The sequence below is a fragment of the Physeter macrocephalus genome, chromosome 13, assembly GCF_002837175.3.
Source record: "Physeter macrocephalus isolate SW-GA chromosome 13, ASM283717v5, whole genome shotgun sequence".
Classification (NCBI taxonomy): domain Eukaryota; kingdom Metazoa; phylum Chordata; class Mammalia; order Artiodactyla; family Physeteridae; genus Physeter; species Physeter macrocephalus.
Genome location: NC_041226.1, coordinates 1,473,335 through 1,499,173, shown reverse-complemented (window position 1 = coordinate 1,499,173; position 25,839 = coordinate 1,473,335). Strand labels below are relative to the sequence as shown.

Below are 25,839 nucleotides of genomic sequence, written 5' to 3'. Positions count from 1 at the left end.
CTGGAGGACTATTTATATTCTCAAAATGAACAGGGGCATCACACAGATTTCTTAAAGAATAAAAAGTCAGTATTTCTGGATGACGGGGGAGAAGGCCCTTAGTGACGGACTGTTCGAAAAATAAACAGAAGATGGAAGTCCACAGCAGAAAGTTGATTTTTTTCCCCCTTTAGGCAAATCTATAAGGATATTAGTAGGAGAAATAGAGGAAAGGGAGACTTTAAGGGGCGCTAGAAGGAAGAAGTGACTGCAGGGAGAGAGACCATGATAGCATTCACTTCAGAGGCAGCGAGGACGAGGACGAATGAAAATGTGCGCTGGGCAGCGGCGGGAGGAGAATTCAACCTGACTTCCTGCCGTTCACACGGGGTGAATTAAAAACAGCCGTCACTAGTTAGGACTGGTAAGGAAGTCGGGACCTAACGGTAGAACTTACTGGTGACAAGGAAATTAAGCCACTGACAGGGAAATGCAGGAGAACAGCAGAGCCTCGTGGTGGTGAGGACTCAGGAGAGTGAGTGAAAAGGCCAAGTAGGAACTACTGCGGCCTCCCCAAGCGCAGCCGCTTCCCCAGACACCAGCTGCCCTTAACCCAGGCTCTGTTTGTGTCTTACCGGGTGGTGGTGCTTTTCACCCAGCTTATTGAAACCCGGAAATAGCTTTGAACCCTTTCTCTTTGCCCCTCCGTCCTTCATATGCAGCCAAACACAGATCTTTCTAATTTTGCCTCCTAAATATTGATTGAATTCATCCTCTCTTCTCCCACCTCTAGAGAACTTACAGGACAAGAAAAAATATTGAGGAAGGACTTAACAGGACTTATTTTTTTAGTTTTTCTCTGAAATACGTGAGTTGAAATGTACATTCCAGCTTAAAGAAAAAACACTGAGTATTTTGTAGGAAAGATTCAAGATACACTTTTTTCCAGATATACTTCTGTGTTGATGTTAATGAAGTCATTTGAAAAAAAAAGAATCTAAACTTTAGCTACATCTGGAACAATTTAAAATATTCCATTTTACCACCTAAAAGAACTATCAAAATGTATATTATATCATAACTAACAAAAGGGTAGTATACTCTTGAAATAAGAAAATAGTCCACCTCCATGCATTATTATAAAGAAAAGTAAATTATAAGTTATAATTATTATGTATTTTTTGAAACTGAGCAGAATTCTCAACATAATACCATCCTCAAGGATATACTGAATATAAATTATAACATATATTGTAAGATATAAATATGTTCTTATGATACATGTAGTCATTTCTCTTTGGAGAACAGAGTTCTCAAAATTGCATTTACTAGCAAGTCATATTTTTCAACGGTTCCAAATTTAAAATATTTCTAGAGAAGCATAGTAACTAACAGAATTTAATCATCTCTCCTAGTGGCCCTTAAGGGTTCTTTAATAAATTTTTAAATATAGGGACTTTTCTGGTGGTCCAGTGGTTAAGATTCCACACTTCCACTGCAAGGGGTTCAGTCCCTGGTCGGGAAAGTTCTGCATGCTGTGCGGTGTAGCCAAAAAAAATTTTTTTTTTAATATAAATTATTTAAAATAGTTTCCTATTTGACATGCAGTTTTGAAACATTGACATTTAACATCATTTATTTTACAATTCAGTGCAACAAATATGTATTAAACTGTTTCTCCTATAAATATTCGGAAGTGTCAGTTTCCTTGAAAAGCATTTTCAGAGGCAGGTGCCTAGAATGCTGTTGGAGAGCTGTATTGTCTATAATCTATCTTGAGAGTGTAGGGTGCTGTTTTTACACTGTCTCAACTGTGTTTATTCAAGCATTTTATTTAAGTCAGTATTTCAAAGAATTTTCTTTTTCAGAAAGTTCCCCTGTGCACAGGACATGTACCTGTGTCTCGAGAAGAGAAAAGTGAGGTCTCCTTTTGGCACCAAGCCCAGTTCAGTCCAGCAGTTTGGCCATTTTTTCACATTGTTGTATTCCTTTGAAAATTAGTAAAAAACTGTTCACTTTTTTGAGGCTGCCAAGATATGAAATACTTTGATCCTTCAACTAACGTTAGAGCATTTCTCTCAGGTATGAGATATGACAAAACACATTTAATTTATTCTCCCTTCATATAAACACTGAATATTTCTAGGGAAAAATACCTGAAGACTTACTCTAGGCTTTTTATTAAAGGGAAGCACAGCTGCTCCAAAATAAAAATGACAGAAATATTGCTGATGTAAAAAACTGTAAGTCATTAAGAGCATTTAAATACATACTTGAAGTTGCCTGTTAGCTGAAGCACTGAACTACCTGGGTGTCAAACCCTTACCTGCCTTGTTTGCTCTGCACTGCTTTCGGCCGTGCGTCTCTGCTGTATCTGACCGGGGGCCCATAGGGACTGGTCCTCCTTCACAGCAGGATGGTGCAGGCCCGCTGCCGTCACCCTCTGCCAGGCTTCCTTCCTCATCTCTGAGCCACCAGGTGGCTGTGCTTCCCACTGACTCTTCCACAGGAACATCCTTGCAGACAAACACTCGCTTTTCAGTGTTCATATGCAGCTTCATCTCTCCTATACATACGGCTTCCGCACTTATACCACCCCTGCTTCATTGCAGTTTTCACCCATCATTCAAAGACCATTTTTTTATTAATTTTTATTGGAGTATAGTTACTCAACCATAAAAAGGAACAAAGACCATTTTTAGAACTACTTCCTCTGAGACATCTCCGGTCATCTAAACTCTGGAAGACTTCACTTTTTTTAAGTCCTGGAACTCTTACTATCAGTATCTCTCTGGTATTTAGCATTTTCTGTAAACATTTACATTTTGACCTCCTGGTGAAAGTATGCAGCACCATCTATTAAGAATTCTTGGGACTTCCCTGGTGGTCCAGTGGTTAAGACTCTGCGCTCTCAATGCAGGGGGCACAGGTTTGATCCCTGGTTGGAGAACTAAGATCCCACATGTCGCATGGCACGGCCAAAAAAAAAAAGAGTTCTTGCCAAAAACTAAACTTGAATCTGAGCACAGCTCTGGATCTAAGTGAGTACCAGTCTGTAGAAAATATAGACGTTAGAGGAACACGTGAAATGACACCAAAAAGATGCAGTTAGCGAAGTCTTCTACACTCTTAAACTTTACCGGACAAATGACCAGGCTTCTTCAACAATTAGGTTGAAACTGAGGGGAAGAAAGACCAGGGAGAACCTATAGATTAAAATCAAGTCACTGCTACAGAAATTTAATTCCTTCATTTTAAATAACATGGTTTGACCTTTGGTATATCCAAATCTCTGTCACTCTACTGGATTTATAAGTTTGCTTCACTTGAGATGTTATGAATGGTAAAATTCGAGGTGAAATTACACAAAATGCCATGCAGATAAAACCTCTAGCGGACACTTGTACTTGCTGACCCATGACCATTCCCCTCTGACCCATGACCATTCCCCTTCCTTCCTAGTAATAGTGACCTAATAAAAGTCTCCTTTTTTTTGAAGTATTAGTACTGTACTTAACTCTCTTATGAAAATTTTCCACTATTCCAGAGAGGTAATTTAAAGTAAAAATGTGTGTGTTTTTAATTAGGTGAAGGTTCCATATAGTATGTATATGATTACTTCTAAACCATCTAAAACTTACTTTCTGATGCCTTTATCTCTTTCAGGGCTGGTTTCATATACCGAGTATCTTTTCTTGCTTACAGTCCTCACTAGTAAGTATTCCACAGTTTTTCTCATCGATCATGTGGAATTCTCTCGTCTTACCAGACAGGGTGTTGGAAGTTCGGTATTTATATCTTTATCATGAAGAATGTTATTGGTGCCTTGCTTTCTGTACCTACGGAATGATTCTGTTGGGTGAGATTATTCCTGAAGTCTCACCGCCTCCCCTGCACTCGGACTCCCCACAGCTTTGTCTCCTTAATTGAAGGCTTTTTGAACTGAAGAGTCAGACGCAGCCTTCACTTAGGAATATTAAAAATCCCTCACGTGACATTCTGCAAAATTCCTGACCAGTAACTCTCTGCAAACTGTCCGGGTCATGAGAATCAAGGAAAGACAGAAACTTTCACAGCTCTGAGGAGATAAGGAAGACATAGCAATTAAACGCAACAGGCTTCCTTGTGTTTGACCCTAGACTAGAAAAACCATGGAATCCAAATAAAGTCTGTAGTTTAGTTAAAGGTGCTAATTTCTTAGTTTTCGTAAAGGTACTGTGGTTACATAAGATGCTGCCATGAGAGAAGGCTGGGTGAAGGGCCTGTGGGAACTCAACTGTACCAGCTTTGCAGTATTTCTGTAAGCCTAAAATTATTTCAAAATAATTTTTACAAAACCCTTCTCTTGGGAAAGGGAAATAAAGAGTAGTAATCAATGTGAAAATAGAGAACGTACTGTTAAGAATATAGGAAAGCCCCTAGTAGAGCGGAAGAAATACATTAAGTTCTCAAATGAATTTTGCTTTGAAGGGCAGAACACTTAATAGCAGAACAGCACACCATGGAAACATATCAGCCTTTGAAAATTGTTATCCTGAGAAGAGATTGTTTTTCCTCTACTTTAGGCACTTACTCATGTTGTTTCTGGTGGCTTATTTCAAGTTTGAAGACCTATAGATCTTCAGGTAACTTGCATTCCACCAACATTTACATAATTATTCATTTTTCACTTGCAGAACCCCATACTGGGTTTCATGTTGCATTTAAAATGTTGGATGCAGATGGTGATGAGATGGTTGAGAAAAAGGAATTTTTTAAGGTGAGTAGATTCTAGTTATTTTTGGTTTATTATAAAACACCTGGATGTTTGTGTGATAATTTTACATTTCCATTAAAATGAAAATTATATCTACTGCTTACATATGAAATGTCAAGAACAGAGCATGAGATTCCAAAAGGAGAAATGAGCTTAAACATCTGCATGTTTTAGAGTTTTATTTTTATGATTTCAGCAAATGATAATATAACAGAAAGCGCTTTATAGATGGGTTAAAAATTATTGATACACCCCCACCAAAAAAAGAATAAGGAAAATAAAACCTTAAGCTTTCAGGAAGAATAGGGCGGGAAAATGAAAAAGCCACAAAAGGTATAAATTGGTTCAAATTCTCTAGGAATTTGTGAAGGCTCATAATTGAAAAGGTGAAATATGTTTAAATGATATTTCCCAAGACATAACTCTGTAACACGCCAGCAGTACATTTTACTCCGTTCCAAGGAAGTCGATGGTACTGTTAAAAGTACGTCAGTGCATGTGAACAGTGGGGAGTATGCCAGGCAGAGCTCACTATTCCCGATCTAGAGGAGCGCTTTATGGAGAAGACAAGTCAGTTCTGTCCTCTGTGTCTTTCTCCCAGTCCCCAGTGTACTGGGAAGGCAGACCACAAGGCTTGTTGAAATTATATTTAAAACGAGTCGTACTTGGACTGTTCGGTCAAGTAGCCAGTAGCCACATGTGGCTGTTAAATATAACTTGTGACTAAGAAACTTGAGTTTCCAAATTTTAATTAAATTTAAATTTAAAAACTGACATTCACTTCAGGTATTGGCATATTTTCAAGTATATTTGAAACAACTTGAGTATGTGAATCTACTTTTTAATTTTTACTTTTATTTTTTATTTACTTTTGTAAATTTTACGAAATCTAAATATGGATCAAGTACAGGTACACCTTGGAGAAATTGTGGGTTTGGTTCCAGACCACCACAATAAAGCAAGTCACACAAATGTTCTACTTTCTCAGGGCAGATAAAAGTTATGTTTTTACTATCCTGTAGTCTGTTAAGTGTGGAATAGCATTATATCTTTAAAAAACAATGTCTGTGCCTTAATTTAAAAATATTTTATTGCTAACAAATGCCAACCGTCATCTGACAATGCAGGGTTGCCACAAACCTTCAGTTTGTAAAAAACACAAAATCTGCAGAGCACAATAAAACGATGTGTGCCTGTGTTCCCAATGAAATACATTATCTGAATGTCTTGTAATGAAAATACGCACTGGATTTTGAAGAAAAAAGAAAGGAATGTAAAATATCTTGATTTTTGTATTGAGTACGTGATAAAGTCATAATTTTGAGATATTAATTTCACCTGTTTCTTTATATTTTTTTGCTGTACTTTTAACAAAAATGAAACTGGAAACTACAGATGATAAATTATCTTTTATATACTTAGGCAAGAAAAATAACCCGTGATTTCAATCAGTGGCTTCACTCCAAAGAAAAAAGGCTTTGGTTCTAAAATGGATGTTACTTCTTTTTTTTTTTTTTTTTTTTTTTTGTGGTATGCGGGCCTCCCTCTGCTGTGGCCTCTCCCGTTGCGGAGCACAGGCTCCGGACGCGCAGGCCCAGCGGCCATGGCTCACGGGCCCAGCCGCTCCGCGGCACGTGGGATCCTCCCAGACCGGGGCGCGAACCCGGTTCCCCTGCACCGGCAGGCGGACGCGCAACCACTGCGCCACCAGGGAAGCCCCGATGTTACTTCTTTAAGTTAATTTAAATGTTTGTTATGTAGGTATCTTTATTTTTTCAAATGACTCCCCAGACTTTTTTTTTTTTTTTTTTTTTTGCCTGCGTTGGGTCTTCATTGCTGCACGCAGGCTTTCTCTAGTTGTGGCGAGCGGGGGCTACTCTTCATTGCGGCGTGCAGACTTGTCATTGCAGTGGCTTCTCTTGTTGCAGAGCACGGGCTCTAGGCTCACGGGCTTCAGTAGTTGTGGCACGTGGGCTCAGTAGTTGTGGCTCGCGGGCTCTGGAGCGCAGGCTCAGTAGTTGTGGCGCACGGGCTTAGTTGCTCCACGGCATGTGGGATCTTCCCGTACCAGGACTTGAACCCGTGTCCCCTGCATTGGCTGGTGGATTCTTAACCACTGTGCCACCAGGGAAGTCCCTAACAAACTTTTTAAAATAATTGAACAACTACCAACACTGGCTGCAGTAAATGGTTTCTGCTACACTTCAAGCTGAAACACTGAGAATTTCACCTGCTGCTTTACTGCCCACTCACATATGTGTTCTTGTCATTTACTTTATGCTTAGATTTATACACTATACACCCTCTTCCAGATAATTTCTAAAGATGTTAAATATTTATAAACCTAATTTTTGTAGGATCCCACTGATTTATAAATGGATTCCCTACTTAAGACCTTTTTTGCTATATTGTTTGTTTCTAATCTTTGAGATAGTTTCCTACATATAAAACCAAATATTTTAGTAATTAAATTTGCAAAGCCTGTGGATGGATCCTTATCAAAGGGATCTGAGGGACCCTTCATATACAATCAGGTACCTGTTTAAAGAGTCCACTTGCTCATGTCACCACCATCCCAGGCAAGACCTAAAAAATTTCCACACTCCCCAAAGGCCTCCTATATCCTTATGCCCAGTGCCTCCCCTCTCCTGGCCCCAGGAGACCAGCCAGTGGTCTGCTTTCTTCCAGCATAGATGTGTTCCTTTCCTGGAGTTTCGTATAAATGGAATCAGAAAGTATTGATATGTACTCTTTGTTTCACTCAGATTCATCTGTGTGTTGCGTTTCTCAGTAGTTTCCTCTTTTCTATTGCTGAGTAGTATTTTATTGTGTGGATGTGATCTGTTTATCTAGTCACTTGATGAACATTTTGGTTGTTTTCAGGTTGGGGCTGTTATAAGTAAAGCTGCTGTGAATATTCATACACAGGTCTTGGGTGAACATATGTTTTCTTTGACTAAATATGTGGGAGTGGAGTTTCTGGGTCATATGCTAAGTATAAAGTAAGAAGTTGCCAATTTTGTTTTCCGAAATCTGTGTTCCATTTTACATCCCCACCACCAATGTAAGAGAGTTCCATTTGTTTCATATCTCAAAGGCTTTTTTTAAAAGTCATAGATTAGTCATTTATGTGAGCACTCATTAATTCATCAGTGATTTGTCTAAGTAGTTAGTATGTGCTAAGCACTGTGATACAGATTTGTCGTTTTACTTTTTTTAGTGCCCTACTAAAAAATTTAAAATCACTGTGTGGCTCCGTTACATTACTGTTGTTCAGCACTGCTTTAGAACATACAAGGCTATAGATTTTTAGAGACTTTTTAGTATATTTCATTACATGCTCTTTATGACAGTTGTCTCAAATGCTGAAAAGGTTTTTCTTACTTCTGGGTTTTCAGTTTAAGTAAGAAAGCTGGAGGATTCCCAAGGATTGGAGTTGCCTGAAGTGTTCCTCTAGATACGTGAGGTTTCACTGTACTGTTCAGAGAAACAGGTCGTAATCTTGTGGAATTCATTTTCTCAAAGTGGGAGAAGTTAAAAGTAATAGAGGGGCTTCCCTGGTGGCGCAGAAGTTTAAGAATCTGCCTGCCAATGCAGGGGACACAGGTTCGAGCCCTGGTCCTGGAAGATCCCACATGCTGCGGAGCAACTAAGCCCGTGCGCCACAACTACTAGGCTGGCGCTCTAGAGCCATCGAGCCACAACTCCTGAAGCTCGGCGCCTAGAGCCCGTGCTCTGCAACAAGAGAAGCCACCGCAATGAGAAGCCCACGCACCGCAACAAAGAGTAGCCCCAGCTCGCCGCAACTAGAGAAAGCCTGCGCACAGCAATGAAGACCCAATGCAGCCAAAAATAAATAAATAATAATAATAATTTTTTAAAATGTAATAGAAAAGCTATAGAGAAAACCATACCATTTAACTGCTTAAAGAATCTTTGGAATGTTTCATGTATTCAAAATATGTTATATGTAAGAGATATGGATTTGAAAAAAAAAAGTGTTTCATTAGGTCATTGTGAACAAACGTTACCAAATCTTTTTGTTTCCAAGGAAGCAGTGTGGGTAAAGTTTATCACTGTTAAGCAGTTACCAACTGGTTTATGAAAGCAGCCTGCAATTCCACCAAGAAGTTGAAGGTACTTGTAAACAGACAAAATGGAAAGGACCAAGAATTTCCAGATATCATACATAGCTCTTACTCAGACAGGACCTTGGGTTAAAAATACTCGGAAAGCACGAAAGAAGGGAAATGCTAGATAGTCATCACAAATTTATCTTTGAAATCAGTTCCATTCAGGTGAAGGGAAGCAGAAATAACATTGCTCTGTTTGGCGCAAACAGTGACTAAGTGACTGTCTTTAGTGTTCCCCTGGGGAAATAATACCTATAGGCCGCTGTCTGAAACTCTGGTTGAAGCTGTGCAGCTGAAGTGTGCAGACACATAGGATGTGAATTGCACACTCTGTCGGGGAGACCAGCCGGCTCGTCAGTGTTCCAGATGCTTCTCTGGCTGCAGTGTGAAAGGCAAACCAGAAGTGGAGAGACTGGAGGCCAGGAGGCCCTTAGGCTGTCGTCATCATCGGGAAATCCCCCAAGAGGTGCTGCGCGCAGGCTCTGTGGGGCCCGGCTTCCAGCATGAGGAGGAAAGCAACGGTGGTCACTGCTTTTTCCGGCAGCCTGACCAGGAGTCATGATAGTGCTAACTGATCGAAGGGCAGAGAGGACTCATTCTCTTGAGGACTGGTTATGACATCTGTGCTATAGTATTAGATCTTTACAGCAGCCTACAAAATCAGTAGTAGTATCCCCATCTTAAAGATGAGGAAATTGATGTGCAGCACGTGATTTGATTCTAAGTCGATCCAGCTCTGGAGCTTGCTCGCTCTTCAGTGTTACCCTGCCGCATATGTGGGAGAATTCAGAGGAGGACTGGGCTGAGAAAGGTCTTAACTCTGAGCTCGGAAATGTGAGCCTGATAAACTGGTAGGACATCCATGCAGGCAGCTGTCTGCAGACCAGAAGCAGGGCTGGGACTAGGAAGCGTCCTGGAAGAGGGGACCGTTCAGTCCTGAGCGTGTGGGGCCTCAGGGGAGAATGTAGCGTGACGTGGTTAAGCCAGAGTCTAGAGAACAGGTTCACTTAAGGGACCAAGCTGAGGGTGAGAAGCCAGGGACTGAAAGAAGGAGAAGCACGGCCGAGTGCGGGCAGCGGGCTCAGGGCGGAGCGCTCAGCATTCGTCTCTTTGAGGCGTCTTCAGGTGGCACAGAGGCCGCGGGGAGCCCCTTAAACTTGCAGGTCACTGGAGACCGCGGCCGCGGAACAGAAGGCGTGAATGGGAAATGCAGAGTTGGTGGCAGCAGAGAAAAATTGCTCTTCTGGGATGTCTGATGATTAAGGAAGGTAATTGGTTTGAGGTTAGCTTGAGGGTGAAAATGTGTCTGTCTGCACAAGTAGGACCTGAAATACCAGTGTCGTAAGTCACGGAGCCCCTCACATTCCAGCGCCTCAGTCTGCCTCAGGTCCGGGAGAAGGATGTGTTTGAGACGGTCGTTATTATTCAAGTAGAGGTTAAGAATCGTAAAAGGCTGGGCTAGGTAAGGGTGTGAGTTCACGCAAACCATAACCCCTCAGCCCTGGGTGAACTTTCTGCTCTGTTCCTTCCTGGGAGTCACAAGAGGAGGCCAGGTTTTAAAAGCACCGTCCCCACTGTCCGCCCCCCCCCCCCCCCCCCCCGCAGAACGGGAAAGCTAAGGTAGCGTCATGAAGTGGACACAGTGGGGCCCCTGGTGACCTCACTGTCACGCATGCAGCACCAAGGCTCAGGTGCTCTGCAGCGCGGTCACTTAAAAGCACCGCCCCCACTGTCCGCCCCCCCCCCCCCCCCCCCGCAGAACGGGAAAGCTAAGGTAGCGTCATGAAGTGGACACAGTGGGGCCCCTGGTGACCTCACTGTCACGCATGCAGCACCAAGGCTCAGGTGCTCTGCAGCGCGGTCACGTGGTGGCCCCGACCGACACTGAACGTCCTTGTCCCCTTTCCTTCAGGCCTCTTCTCCGGGAGACTCAGGGCCACCCAGCAGTCTCCTTTCTCTGTGGGCAGCCTCTGCTCCTGAAACTGTTGAGCAAACCTGCCTCAAAAGCTTTTCAAGTACTTGTTTTAACGTAATAGTTGAACACTCTGAATTTACAGAACACTTTCTACATACTACAGTTTTTTCCTTAAATGTTTGGGGAATTCTTAGATGACCAATCCATGAATTAAGGAAACAAGAAAAAGAATGTTAGGGTACATCACTGATTTTTTTTTTAAGTTTAAGTTTATAAAGCTCAACCTTCTAAGCCTATAAACGGTTCTTTGTGCTGATCTCAGGAATAAAACACTAAACTTGGTAACCCATGAGCATGATGCAGTTTGTCGATTTAAAATAACAGCATAGGGGACTTCCCTGGTGGCGCAGTGGTTAACAATCCGCCTGCCAATGCAGGGGACACGGATTCGATCCCTGGTCCGGGAAGGTCCCACATGCTGCGGAGCAACTAAGCCCATGTGTCACAACTACTGAGCCTGCGCTCTAGAGCCCGCGAGCCTAGAGCCCGTGCTCCACAACAAGAGAAGTCACCGCAATGAGAAGCCCGCGCACTGCGACGAAGAGTAGCCCCCGCTCACCGCAACTAGAGAAAGCCCGCGCACAGCAACGAAGACCCAACACAGCCAAAAATAAATAAATAAATAAATTTTTTAAAAATAAAAAATAAAATAACAGCATGGAGGAGAAAAAACTATGCTTACATTAATTATTTAAATAATTATTTCATTTCCGTGGTCATTCTGTTAGGAAACCTAAGTTTGTAGCATCTTCTATTTGAAAGTTTATTGAAAGCACCAAACAGTTCTTTTCAGATCAGAAAAGCATATTTAAAAGGCAGGGTTTTGTGGGTTTGTTCTTTTTTTCAGCTTATCTGAATGTTTCCCCTGTGCATTTTATTTGTGGCTAGAAAAGTAATGAGAGTTACTTTAATACCCAAAACATAGAGATATCAAAGTGATTTGAACAGCAAATGCAAAAGTAATAAAAAAATGTATTAATGTGAAGTCTTGTAAAAATGTCCTAAAATATAAATTGCCTTAGTTTATTACTTTTGTGTTTTGTGGTACATTCCTCTCATTAATATCCAGATCTACAAACAGTGTTGGTAAGTGTATTGCTTACTTCTTTATCCCAAGAACAAGTAAAATAGCAACTAAGTGTATAAGCCATTCTCTGTCAGATAATAACAAACAATACCAGCAATTTTCAAAGCCAGTAATAGTAAATCCATTTAATTTTTAGCTTGATAGATAGTACATCTGCTTATTGGGATAAGTGCCAGGGTTTTAGTGCAACTTCTTTAAACAATAAATAGATAGACTGGCAAGTCTGTTTACTAGTATAAATTTCTCCTTAGGTGGTCCTCTGGTTTCACATTGTTTCCATACTGGTAGGAAGGACTGCTCTTAATGCAGTCAGGTTATAATTTTATCATGCTAAATAGGCCTGCTAGAGTTATTATTAAATATAAAGGCCTTCAGTAGAATTTATCCTTCTTGATTTTGGAACAGTGTTCTTATTCCAGAATTTAAACTATTATGATCCATCCTGAAAGCAAAAAGAAGTTAAATTGACCCTATGTACTTTTCTTCATTTTCAGCCTGAAATTGAAAATATAGATCAATTTAAAGTTAGTCAATTTGTTGGTAGTTTTTTTGACATTCAGAATTTGTATTTGAATGTGTCTTCCTGCTTCTTTTACCACTTACGTATAAAAGCTTTACCTTTTTTTGTTTCTCTAAGAAAGCACCCGTTTCTGCCAGACTTTGCTCTTACCTCCACTTAGAATGCCTTTTCCCCCACCTAGAATGTCCTTTCCCCATTCCTTTGGTAGCTTTTAGTTATTCAGATCTCCACCCAAATGTCACATCCTCAAAGAGAACTACCCAGAATAAGCCTATCTAACAGAAACCCCTACCCAGCAGTCTCTGAATCCTGTCACCCTACTTTATTTTTTCTAGTCGTAGCACTTGACACTATCTGAAATTCTCTTATTTATTTGTTCACTTCTTTGTTACCTCTGGCCCATTAGAATGTAAGTTAACAAAGCAAGGATGTTATCTTTCCGTAACCACTATATCCCAGCACTTAGAATGGTCGTAGGAGAGGCACTTAGTCTGTTGCTATCGTGAATCAGCATCATGCACAAGCCATCTTAGAAAGTATCTTGGTAGACCAGAGGGACTTTTTGGCCTAAGAGGATACCTGGATACAAAATAGTTTCAAATGGGGCTATTATAGAACTAAATATACATCACTGTAATTTCAACATGCACCAGAACCTGGGTAACACTCTCCCTGAGTCCAGACCAAAATGTTCTAGATACAGTTCTGACAGGACAAGCTTTATGTGGCACTAAACCCACATGGGTAGACTTCAGGACAGACCCTTGTTCTAAATTACACGAAATTGGATTAAGCCAGTACTGTAATAAGCCTCTTAAAAAATTCTTATTTCAGTGAACTAATCCTATTTGCTTTTTTGTTTCGTTTGTTTGTTTTTAACTATTTGTAGTAACTATGTGAAGATTATTATAACAGTATTAACTGTCTTATAATTTTAAAAAGGTGTTTTGAATTTTCTATAAAAATTTATCATTTTATGACTAACATCTGTTTTTTTAATTATATGATAAATTTTGACTAATTTTCAGTACTTGATCTAGCAAAAACAAACAACGAAAGGAGATCCAGGGCTTCCCTGGTGGCGCAGTGGTTGAGAGTCTGCCCTCCGACGCAGGGGACACGGGTTCGTGCCCCGTTCTGGGAAGATCCCACATGCCGTGGAGCGGCTGGGCCCGTGAGCCATGGCCGCTGAGCCTGCGCGTCCGGAGCCTGTGCTCCACAATGGGAGAGGCCACAAGAGTGAGAGGCCTGTGTACCGCAAAAAAAAAAAAAAAAAAAAAAAAAAAGGAGATCCATATTACCAGTATTAGCAATGAAAAGAGAAAGCACCAGAGATCCTAGAGGTATCAGAAGGATAAAAATGGAATATTGTGAACAACTGATTCATATATGACTATTAACCTGATAACTCAGATGACTGGACAAGTGCCTTAAAAAAGCAAAACTTACCAAAACAAGAGGTGGGATAGAAATCTAAATAGTCCTGTATCAAAGGATTGGGTTTGTTATCAAAAACTTTCCCACAAAGAAATGTCCAGGCTCAGATGGTGTCACTGGTGAAATCTGTCTAACTGTGCCCAGTTTGCACAGTTTCTTTCAGAAAATACAAGAAAAAGGAACATTTCCCTCATGTTATGAGACCAGCATATCCCTGATAACTAAAACTTGGCAAAAACCTAACAGGAGAAGTAAATTATAGACCAACTTTCCTCATGAACAGAGGTATGAAAATACTTAACCAGATAGAACACAACACGTCAAGCACCATATAAAATAATGCATCACAACCAAGTGAAATTTATCCAAGGAATACAAAATTCATTTCATGGTTGAAAATCAGTCAGCGCAGTCCATCATATTAACAGAATAAAGGAGAAACCAACATGATCATATCAGAACATGCAGACAGAGCATCTAACAAAATAAGCATTTTTGTGGTAAAATTCAGAGTAGGAATAGGAGAGAACTTCTTCAAACTGATAAAGGGCATTTACAAAAAATTTTTTTTAAATATCATCATGCTACAACACAAAATACTGAATGCTTTCCCCTTAATCAGGAACAAGGCAAAGGATGTCTTTTCGTACCTCTGCTGTTTAACAGTTTACTGGAGATTCTAGAGATAACAGCAATACAGGAAAAGAAAATAGAGAGATAAAATATTAGAAAGGAAGAAGTAAATTTGACTTTATTTACAGATAAAATGACTAAGAAACCAACAACAAAATCAAAGCGTAGAAGATCAGTATGGAAAAATCAATTGTATTTCCATATAATTAGTAGCAAACATTTGGAAAATGAAATTAAGATCAGTTCTTTTTTGGATGGTATAAAATAAGTAGAAATAAATTTAACAAAAAACATACACCAAAAACTTCAGACATCGCTGGTAGAAATTCAAGGAGGCCTCAGTAAATGGAGGAATATACCATGTTAATGGATTAGAAGATTTAGTTCTTCCCAAATTGGTCTAGAGATTCAACTTTGCCAAGCAAAATCCCAGCAGTCTTTTTTTATAGAAGTTGACAAGCCGATTTTAAAGTGTTTGTTAATTTATTTTTGGCTGCATTGGGTCTTCGTTTCTGCGCGCAGGCTTTCTCTAGTTGAGGCGAGCGGGGGCTACTATTCGTTGCAGTGCGCGGGCTTCTTACAGTGGCTTCTCTTGTTGCGGAGCATGGGCTCTAGGCGCGCAGGCTTCAGTAGTCGTGGCACACGGGCTTAGTTGCTCCGCGGCATGTGGGATCTTCCCGGACCAGGGCTCGAACCCGTGTCCCCTGCATTGGCAGGCGGATTCTTAACCACTGCACCACCAGGCAAGTCCCAGGTCCTCTGCTTTTAAATATACACTTTAGGGGCTTCCCTGGTGGTGCAGTGGTTAAGAATCCGCCTGCCAATGCAGGGGACACGGGTTCGAGCCCTGGTCCGGGAAGATCCCACATGCCGCGGAGCAACTAAGCCCGTGTGCCACGACTACTGAGCCTGTGCTCTAGAGCCTGCGAGCCACAACTACTGAAGCCCGCACACCTAGAGCCCGTGCTCCACAACAAGAGAAGCCACTGCAATGAGAAGCACGCGCACTGCAACGAAGAGTAGCCCCTGCTCGCCGCAACTAGAGAAAGCCCGCGTGCAGCAACAAAGACCCAACACAGCCAAAAATTAATTAATTAATTATTTTTTTTAAAAAAACTGTATGGCTAAGATGTGTACGTTTCAGTGTATAAAAATTTTTCCAGAAGAGATATAAATAATAATAATTGAGAAGGGAACCAGGAGTAGGTAGTAGAAGGATAGCTGGACCGAGAATGGCAGGATACTGTGAACTGTGGAAGCCGAATAATGTATATACGGTGGGTTATTATAGGAGTCTCTTTGCTATGTCTGAAATTTCCGTATTAAAAACTTTAAGAGGAGGTGTGGAAAGCAAAGCAAGAAATGAAATGTTTGGGTATTGAACTTGGCAGTATGTTGATGGTCAGTTTAAAAATAAAGGATTCGGCTTCCCTGGTGGCGCAGTGGTTGAGAGTCCGCCTGCCAGTGCAGGGGACGACGGGTTCGTGCCCCGGTCCGGGAGGATCCCACATGCCGCGGAGCGGCTGTGCCCGTGAGCCGTGGCCGCTGAGCCTGCGCGTCCGGAGCCTGTGCTCTGCAACGGGAGAGGCCACGACAGTGAGAGGCCCGCATACCGCAAAAAAATAAATAAATAAAAAATAAAAATAAAGGATAAAACAAATGAAAGCTTTTCAACTTTATTCCCTAAAATAAGTGGGGGTGGGAGAATGTTGAAAAGTTTGAGGGCTTTAGAGAACTAGAGATAAACCATATGCCTAAAACAAATAAAATAGAAGCAGCTACTTTATTAATTTGGAATTTAGTGGCAGCAGTTTTCAAACTATTAAGAAAGAAGTAGCCTAGAAAAAAATGGGTGAAGGTTTGTCTCCTAATTGATTTGAATCCATAGTTTGAGATTTTGTCTACATTTAATTTTTTTTTTAAACTTTTTTTTTAATTTGCTTTCCATGTGAGGATTGGTACAAATGACTCTGAAAGGTAGGTAGGTTTTTTAATATACTCAGTCTGAAGGTACTGTTTTTTTGTTTTTTTGGCTTTTTTTTTTTAAGGTACTATTGACAGTTTATAATTAGTAGAAATGTAGGCCTTTAAATTATTTTAATGCTTTGTAAATTCATAAGGAGAAAAGGGAAGAGCATTTATATGATACGAATAGCTTTTTAAGAGCTAGATACTTGAAATGTGGCCATGAAGCACCAGAGATAGAAAAAGAAGAGAAGAGATAGAGAAAAAAAAGAAGGGAATAAAAATTCTCTTGAAGAATGAGGGTAATCATGAAGTTTTTATACAGTGATGCCTTTAGAATATATATATGTGTGTGTGTATATATTTTATAGATAGATAGATAGATAGATAGATAGATAGATAGATACACACATAAAGTAAGCCAGCTTTCTTAGGAGAACAAATGATCCAAATCATAATAATGTTAATACTTGCATATCTGTTTTCTCCTTTGATTCTTATATGATCTAAGGGGTAAAAACTAATATTAGGAGTTATAATGCAAAAATAATATTTAACAAATAACTAGTAAACATTTTATAATAAAAACTTAGCATCTGTTTTTTAGGTTGTTTTTTAAAATCCAATAGACATGCATCTAAATTCATGTTTGCATTCTTTCTAGCTGCAGAAGATCATAAGTAAACAGGATGACTTGAAGACAACAATAACTAATGAAACAGAATGCCAGGTATGTGCAAATAAACTAAATATTTCCAAGCAGATGTTATTTACAGTAGCTTCTCTATTCTGTTTGCTCAAATAAGTATTCCCAAATAGTTGGGGAAATTAACAGTAACTTAATTTTTCTAAATATTTTAAATAGGTTTTCTACATTCACATGATCCAGACCTCAAAAGACTCACAAGAGGATTTATGCAGGGCAGAACTTTCCTCCCCATGACCCAGGTCCTGGGTATTCTTCCAGAGATATTTCATGTGTATATAAGCATGTATGTAAATAAGCAACTAAACATTTCCATGTGTTCTTTTTACCATTTTTATACAAGCAGTAGCATACTATACACTGTTCCATACCCTCCCATTTTTTCTTACCATATCCGAATATCTCATTCTTTTTAATGGCTCTGTAGTACTTTGCTGTATGGATGGATGTACCAGTTGATGTAGCCATTCCCCATTTGAAAGATATTTAACATGTATCCAGTCTTTTGATATTGCAAGTAATGCTGTTAATAATCCTGTAATCATATCACTTTATATATATGTGAATATATCCAAGGGGTAACTTCCCAGAAATTCACTTGCTGGGTCAAAAGGTATGAACATTTCTAAGGTTGTTGATAAACTTTGATAAATATTGGCAAATATCTTCTGTAGAAAATGAACCAACTTTCATTCCCACCGGTAATATATATCCTTAAATTTTCCATTGATAATCTTTTAATCAATTGTAATTCCACAATTTGCTTTCTGTGAGATTTTCTTAAATTTCCACATCATTTCATCTTTTAGAGCATGTCTGCTTCAAATTTTGCAAGTTATTAAAATCACAATTTTTGTATATTTCATTCCCTTTGAGCAACCCTATGCTGGACTTGTTTCACCTGTGTCCGGGTGCTCTAATGGTGCCCCATCTCCCGGGTGTGCACCTCCTCCGTGTCCTCAGCTCCCTGCGTGTCCTGTCACACCACCTGCCCCTCCTTAGGGTAACTGTTTAATCGTCTGTGTCCTCTGGAGCGTGCGCATCCGTATTCTTTCTGAGGTCGTGTGAGGTTAGGGAGCAGGCCACACGACCCCCCTTACCTCTGATGCCAGTTGGAGGTTCAGGGGGCCCCCAGTATCACCTTGGGTCTGATAATTCATTGGAAGGACTCATAGTACTCCCCGAAAGTTGTTAGGTCCGTGGCTACGGTTTATTACTGTGAGAGGATGCAGGTTAAAATCAGCCAAGGGGAGAGACTCGTAGGCAGAACGCAGAGGTTCTGGTCGTCCTCTCCCAGGGGACTGTGGAAAGCGCTGACTTTCCCAGCAGTGACTGAGACAGCACACACGGAGTAGTGCCAGCCAGGGCCTTGGTGTCCAGAGACTGTTGGGGTCAGCCATGGAAACCTGGTTGGCTGTCGTCGTGGCCGACCTCAGACTCTAGCCCTTCCGGAGGTCAAGCTGATACCCCGTGGCCCAAAGCCTCCACCCCACATCTCATTGTTGGACTACCTGTTGTGGCCCAAGGCCCCCAGGTAAACAAAGACACCTTCTCTTAGGGACCACCTCCTAGCAGCCCAGAGCAAAGGCCAGTCGTCTGGGTAAGGTTAATTCCTTGCTACACAAGTTGTATCTACATAGCCTGGTAAAGTACCAGGCATACCCTATATACTCCGTAAATATTTTTTAATGAATGAACAAATACCTAATCTTACGGATATAACACTTTTTTTTTAACTTTTTTTTTAATAGGTTTATTTTATTTATTTATTTTTGGCTGCGTTGGGTCTTCGTTGCTGCACGCGGGCTTTCTCTAGTTGCGGCGAGTGGGCTACTCTTCGTTGCGGTGCGCGGGCTTCTCATTGTGGCTTCTCTTGTTGCGGAGCACGGGCTCTAGGCGCGCGGGCTTCATTAGTTGTGGCACGCGGGCTCAGTCGTTGTGGCTCACGGGCTCTAGAGGGCAGGCTCAGCAGTTGTGGGCACAGGCTTACTTGCTCCGCAGCATGTGGGATCTTCCCGGACCAGGGCTCAAACCCGTGTCCCCTTCATTGGCAGGTGGATTCTTAACCACTGCACCACCAGGGAAGCCCTGGATATAACACTTTTAACCATTGACCTGTTCTTGGTCGTTAAGACTGTTTCCAAATCTTGGCTGTTAGAAGACATGATGCAGTAAATAGCTACATGTGTAAATTTAAGATAGAGATCTAAGAGTCAGGTTGTCGGGTGAAGACATGACTACTTGTAAGGCTTTGACCCATATTGTCAGGGTGCCTTCCACAAAGGTTGTAACAGTTAACAGGCCTGCCGGCAGTCTCTCCAGGGTTGGTATCTTTTTTGTTTTGTTTCTTAACCTGTGTCAGTATGACAGGGGAAAAGGTATCGCAGATTGTTTTGTTTTGTTTTGTTTTGTTTTTTGTTTTTTGGGGTTTTTTTTTGCGGTACGCGGGCCTCTCACTGTTGTGGCCTCTCCCGTTGCGGAGCACAGGCTCCGGACGCGCAGACTTAGCAGCCATGGCTCACGGGCCTAACCTCTCCACAGCATGTGGGATCTTCCCGGACTGGGGCACGAACCCGTGTCCCCTGCATCGGCAGGCGGACTCCCAACCACTGCGCCACCAGGGAAGCCCTCGCAGATTGTTTTTTAAGATAGTTATGTACACCATTCATGTTTCTTATTTTATAAATTTTCTGTTTCTTTTTTTTTAACATCTTTGTTGGAGTATAATTGCTTTACAATGGTGTGTTAGTTTCTGCTTTATAACAAAGTGAATCAGCTATACGTATACATATATCCCCATATCCCCTCCCTCTTGTGTCTCCCTCACACCCAAATTTTCTGTTTCTGTTCTTTGGGAATTTCTTTAGGGCTTTTCTTCATATACTTGAGAATATTAACCTAGTGTCTGTCAAAATATTGAAATATTTTTCAGATTTGTTTTTGTTTATGATGTTTTGGTTATAGATGTTTTTATTTTTAATGTAGTCATGTTTAGCTGTCTTTTTATTTATTCAGTTACTTTCATTCTTTAAAATGCCTTCCCCACATCAAAATCAGTTGTTAAATACTAACCTATATTATCCTCTGATTTAGTTGTGGTTTTATTTTCTTACATACAATTTTTTCATTCATCTGAAATTTGTTTCTTAAGGGCATCCCTAGGGATATTTCATTTCTTAACTTTTTTACTATTATAAATGGACTCTTTACCCTCAAGGGAAAAATTATTGCTGTTGAGCAGGAAATTCATTTAATTTTTAATGTTTTTGTACCAGTCTGTCTTACTGAATTTTCTTCTTATTTTTTCTGTTGATTTTCCTGGTTGTTTTAAGTATAAAATTATCTCTAAATAATATTAATCTTAGTTTATTCCTTTATGTATTGGACAAAATTACCCCCAAAAATGTTTAGTAATAGTGTTCTTGGTAGACATCCTGATCATATTCTAACCTTAACGAGAATACATACGGTTTTGTGTTTTAGTGTATCTCCTGGGCATTTATGTGGGAATTAAGAAAAAACTCCAGGCATGACATCCTGCCCACACTTGTGTGGAAGTCCAGTTAAAATCCACATTTGTATTTATAGTGGCTATTTTATAAAATTACTAGACACAAAGTCAAGTGTTGGGCTTCCCTGGTGGCGCAGTGGTTGAGAGTCCGCCTGCCGATGCAGGGGACACGGGTTCGTGCCCCGGTCCGGGAGGATCCCACATGCTGCGGACGGCTGGGCCCGTGAGCCATGGCCACTGAGCCTGCGCATCCGGAGCCTGTGCTCCGCGGCGGGAGAGGCCACAACAGTGAGAGGCCCATGTACCGCAAAAAAAAAAAAAAAAAAAAAAAGTCAAGTGTTTAAGAGTCAGTACTGTGGAAGGCTCTGTGTCAGTCACCCCCGCTGGGACCACTGCTTCCTCCCCGTGAGCCGACCCCGTGGCGGGGGGCAGTGAGGTGCGGGCGAGCCCCCTGCGGCTCCAGGGCTGTGGCCAGCTGGTTGCTGGATGTGTGGGTGACTTGCCTGTGCTGAGTCTCTGCAGTCTGTCCCCTCCAGAACCTGAGGCTGCACTCGCCTCTGCCTGGCCTCCCGGGATCTGTCCCCGTGTCCGCACGGCCGGTGTCGAGCAGAGACTGAGCAGGGAGTCCGCTTGCAGATGCAGCCCTGCCCACGGGCTGGGAGGCTGGGCCCCTGTCCCACCTCAGGCTCTTTTCAAGTCCGTCGCTGCCTTCCCTGGGCCAACTCTGGTTCTGAGCTGCAGGTGGTCACGTTTTGATGCCCTGCCCTGCAGCCCTTGCTGGAGGACTAAACTGTGCTCACATTCCTGTGCTCCCATAAAGGCCCTAGACCACAGCCCACTCCACCCTCCAAGGGGCATTCCCCTCTGGGCTCCCGATCATCCTTCAGTTGAACAGTGCCCAGAAGGTTCTAAGTCCAGAAGCCGGCCCGCCCTCTGCCTGAGCCCACGCGCTCTCGGAGCCTCGCCAGTCCCAGCCACCTTCTCGCCCACCACACCCAGGCTTTCACGAGTTTTCACCATGTGACAGTCACCCCACCTGCTGCTGTGTCTGGGAGTGGGGGCAGGACTGGGGAGCAGGCTGGGCCATCCAGTGCCTGAATTTCTTTCTCCAGATGCTCTTTTTCAGATTATTTGGTTTAAGTTTGTACCCCCATTTGTTGTGTAGTTGATGCTGATAATCTTTTTAGCAGCTCTGTTTTGTTATTGTTTTTGTTTATTTTATTGGAGATTTGAAGGAGGAAGAGTCTATGAATCTGCTTCTCTCGTAGCCTTGAATGGAATCCTCACCTGGTAACTTTATAATTAGGAAAAGCTAGTGCTTCTCAAATTTCTAGCATTCAACAAAAGGTCCAAGACTTCCCTGCTTTAATTCTCTCAGTCCTGCTTTATTAGAAAATGCCTAAGAGTCACATTTTAAAATAACTCATCTCACTATTCTAAGCTCTCTTTTTGGCCTGATCCAAAATGTCGTTCACTGCTGAAGTCCACCTTGGGTCCTTTGAGTATTTTAGCCCTGTTGTTTTCCTCCTGCTTGAGCCATGATATAGAATAGTGTTATGCAGAGTAACAGACAGAATGGCTACATCTGTTCTCGCCCTCTTGTTGTTGTTACAAGAATCTTTTGTGGGTATTGTCCTAAGAATTCCAGGCTACAGGATCCATTTTTTGTTCTTGGTTATATAATTACTTGAAATTATTGTATCATTTTTTTATAGGAACCAACAGTGAAAGAACCTGAAATTAACACAACCCTTCAGATACGTTTCTTTGGAAAAAGAGGAGAGAGAAAACTTCACTATAAAGAATTTCGAAGGTAAATGCAAATATTTATATTCATTTAGGGAAATTTTATAGGTAAGAGGTAAAGAAACAACTGAATACATTTATTTGTCCCAGAATTGCAGGCCATAAAACCAGATACAGTATCTCTGAGAGCAAAACCTATGAAATGTAAACTAAAGTTACTATGCTCAAAAATACCTCTAACCTATTATGAAAAGTAGTATTCATTTTACAGACTACAATAATTGTTCTTAGTAACTTACTGTTTGCAGCTAGAAGAGAGAGATGCCCCTCGTATCAGTTAGTTCTTAATTCACAACAAACCAGCCCAACTTAAAACAGTGACCATTCGTTATTGCCATGAGTCTTTGGGTCAGCCGCGTGCTTCTCCAGCGGGGGCCAGAATCGGGCCTTCTAGACTGGACAGGCCCCTGCTGTTGCCGTCTGCTGATGGTTGTCTGGAGCTGGGGCCGGCTCTGCTGAGACGGCACAGCGGGACAGCCCAGCTCTGCTCCCGCCGCCCCGCCCCCAGCCCAGGGGTCAGCAGCCCTTCTTTGTAAAGGGCCAGGCAGTGAGTACGGTCTCTGTCCTGGCTGCGCAGCTCAGCCGTCACAGCGTGAAAGCGGCTGTGAACAGTACGGGCGTGTTGATGCGTTGGTACTTGGTGGGCGTGTCTGTGGTCCAGTCCAGCTTGCGGACCTCGCTGCACTCACGACTTCATCTGCAGGGAGGGAATCGCACTTACAGTCTGTGGCATTGTAAGCACCGCAGTGTCGTGTCCTGTTTACCTCCTCCCCGGCGAGAACAACTCCATGCGGAACCGGACCCTGTGCTCGTGGGCCTCCCCTCTAACCAGAGTCTTAGAACAAATACCAGAAAGCAGCTCAGAATGGTGGAAAAGCACTGATTTGGGAGGAAGGAGACGCCTCTTGTCAACTCAGTGCAGCTAACTAAAGACAGACTGAGTGTATTCCATGTGCTGCTATGTGCCGGGCTGTGCCTCAGACGCAGGGCTGGTCCCTCCTGGGAACCCTCTAGTAAATGTGCAGAGAACATTTAAACGCATTCGCTCGGTGCTGTCACAGGTGGATAGGGTTTTGGGCAGCACAGAAGATCACTTCTGGAGTGGGTGATCAGGAAGCTTTCTGGAGGAAATATCCCTACGCCGATCTTGACAGATGAGCAGGAATTAACCTGGGAGAAATGGTCGGGGAGGGAGGGACGGAGAACAGCACGAGGAAGGACACGCGGGAGAACGTATGGCTTGTCCAGGAATCAGAGAGGGCAGGCACGGTAGAGAAATAAGCATAGGGGTAGGCAGAGGTGAGGGTGGAGGCCCTGGAGGCGTATGCTTCCTGTGTGAGGGCTCGCGCACCAGCAGGTCCAGCTTGGGTGACGCCGTGAGGGAGGCCCCGCAGGGGTCCCACGCTTGGTGCCTGGTCAGATGGGCGTCGCTCTGGCAGGATGGCGGGCAACAGCAGGGGGATCCAGTGCGACACGAGGCCGCTGGGCTACCGCAGATGAGGAACAGCAGGAGCCCTGAACCAGTGGGGTGGCGATAAAGACTTTGGACTGGGAGTTTTCAAGACACATTTAGGAAATAAAATTGTAGGGCTTAGTGATTGTTTAAAGTTGCTTCTACCTTTAATTTTCCTTAAAGGGAATAATTTCATTTAGAATTCTTACTTTAAACTTTTTCTTAAAGTTTCTGTAATTAATGGGCCCTGTGAAATTTGTAATACCATTATGCAATTTAAAAAAAAGATCCAATTAACAAAGAATGCTTTAAATGAAGTTTTTCAGGGACTTGGCTCTTGGATGGAGGAGGCCACCCCTAAAGTTAATGTTACAGGTGTACTGGGCTAGAATTCGGTAATCAAAAATGTCATTAACATTTTGCGTAAGTCGTAAAGTAACAGAAAATAGCTTCCATATATTTTATTATATTATATTATATTATATTATATTATATTATATTATATTATGTATGTATAATATAATATAAAATTATATATATAATTTTTAACCGGTCACCATTATAGTGGCCAAATTACTCATTGAAATTGCACAAGAAGTGCTTTTAGTATGTGTTATGTGGAGCTTATAGTTTTGTTTTTATGGGAGTATAACGTATAATCCTTCCTTATAAAAAGATGTTTACCTTTTCTCTTCTGACCTTTGTCTTAGCATCCTCTTTACAGCTTGTCTGATAAAGGATATTGTTTTATAAAGTACAGCTTATAAGTCTCAAGGAAAGGCAGGGAAGGTGACACAGAGTTAGTGTTGTGGTAGCTAATTATGGTATTTGCCTAGAGATAATAGTTTTCTCATTTAGAGAAATAATATTATATTTTGAAAAAAACACATATTTATGATTTAGACAAACCTGGGTTCCAGTGCGTAACTTGACAGTTTGCTAAGTGTGATTTGATGGACAAGCGATTGGACCTGAGTGTCGGGTCTGTTCCTTCACCAGTGAGATGGTGATGATGAGACCCACTCAGTGAGGCTGTTCACAAGCTTATATGTGATGCAGGTATAACTATTATAATAGATCATGTAACTAGAAATTGGAGAGGTGAAATTCAGAGACATGTTTGTCTTAAGTTTCGAGCAGTCACAGAGTTTCTGAAAGAGGTGGTCCTGCAGTGGCCTGCTAGGTGGTTGGGGGCATTGGGTGGGCTTTCAAGGAAGTAGTCCCCCCAGGTGACCAGAGGGACAGACAGACTTAGTAGATGCCATCAGGTGTCAAGAGAAACTTAGCAGTGACTGAGGGAACATGTAGATAAATTGGTGGCTTGTTTGGGTTTTTATTTATTTATTTATTTATTTATTTTTACTTCTACAACTAGTCAGATTCTCCAGCTGAAATACCACTTAGCCATTTCAGTAAAAGCTAAAGTATAATTTAAGTTCTGTCTCCTGGAATTTTAGTGTCTATTCATTGTTATGAAATCAACAGGTAATTTAATTGTGAAAATTCAGTTCTTTATCAGCGTATATATAGTTCAGGGGAAAAAATACTGATGCTCAGACTATGCAGGCAGCTGGCGATGGTGTTTACCCGCTCTGTGCCAGTGCCTGTTTGTCTTGTTTGTTTTTCCTGTCTCTTCCTCCCTGTCCTCTTACTTTACTGGGGACTTGTCTTCTGCATTTCTTTTTCTCTTTTTCTAAACTCAACGGTTAGCCCTAAAACTAGAGACCAGAAATAACCCCTGTGTTTATTTCCTGTGTGGTATGATTGACCTCATTTTTTATTCCAATAAATAGTTAAAACTTAAAATAACTTTGTTTGGGGCTTCCCTGGTGGCGCAGTGGTTGCGCGTCCGCCTGCCGGTGCAGGGGAACCGGGTTC

General features: G+C 41.7%; 1 protein-coding gene across 2 annotated transcripts in view; it reads left to right on the top strand.

Annotated features, from left to right (window-relative positions):
* Positions 1-25,839, top strand: part of MICU2 (mitochondrial calcium uptake 2) — a 90,524-nt gene that overhangs the window by 56,098 nt on the left and 8,587 nt on the right. For both annotated transcript variants that reach the window (XM_024125897.3, XM_024125896.3), the window contains exons 5-8: positions 3,646-3,693; positions 4,656-4,738; positions 17,150-17,215; positions 22,418-22,515. In XM_024125897.3, the coding sequence (XP_023981665.1) occupies positions 3,646-3,693; positions 4,656-4,738; positions 17,150-17,215; positions 22,418-22,515 (295 nt within the window). The remainder of the gene's footprint in view (positions 1-3,645; positions 3,694-4,655; positions 4,739-17,149; positions 17,216-22,417; positions 22,516-25,839) is intronic.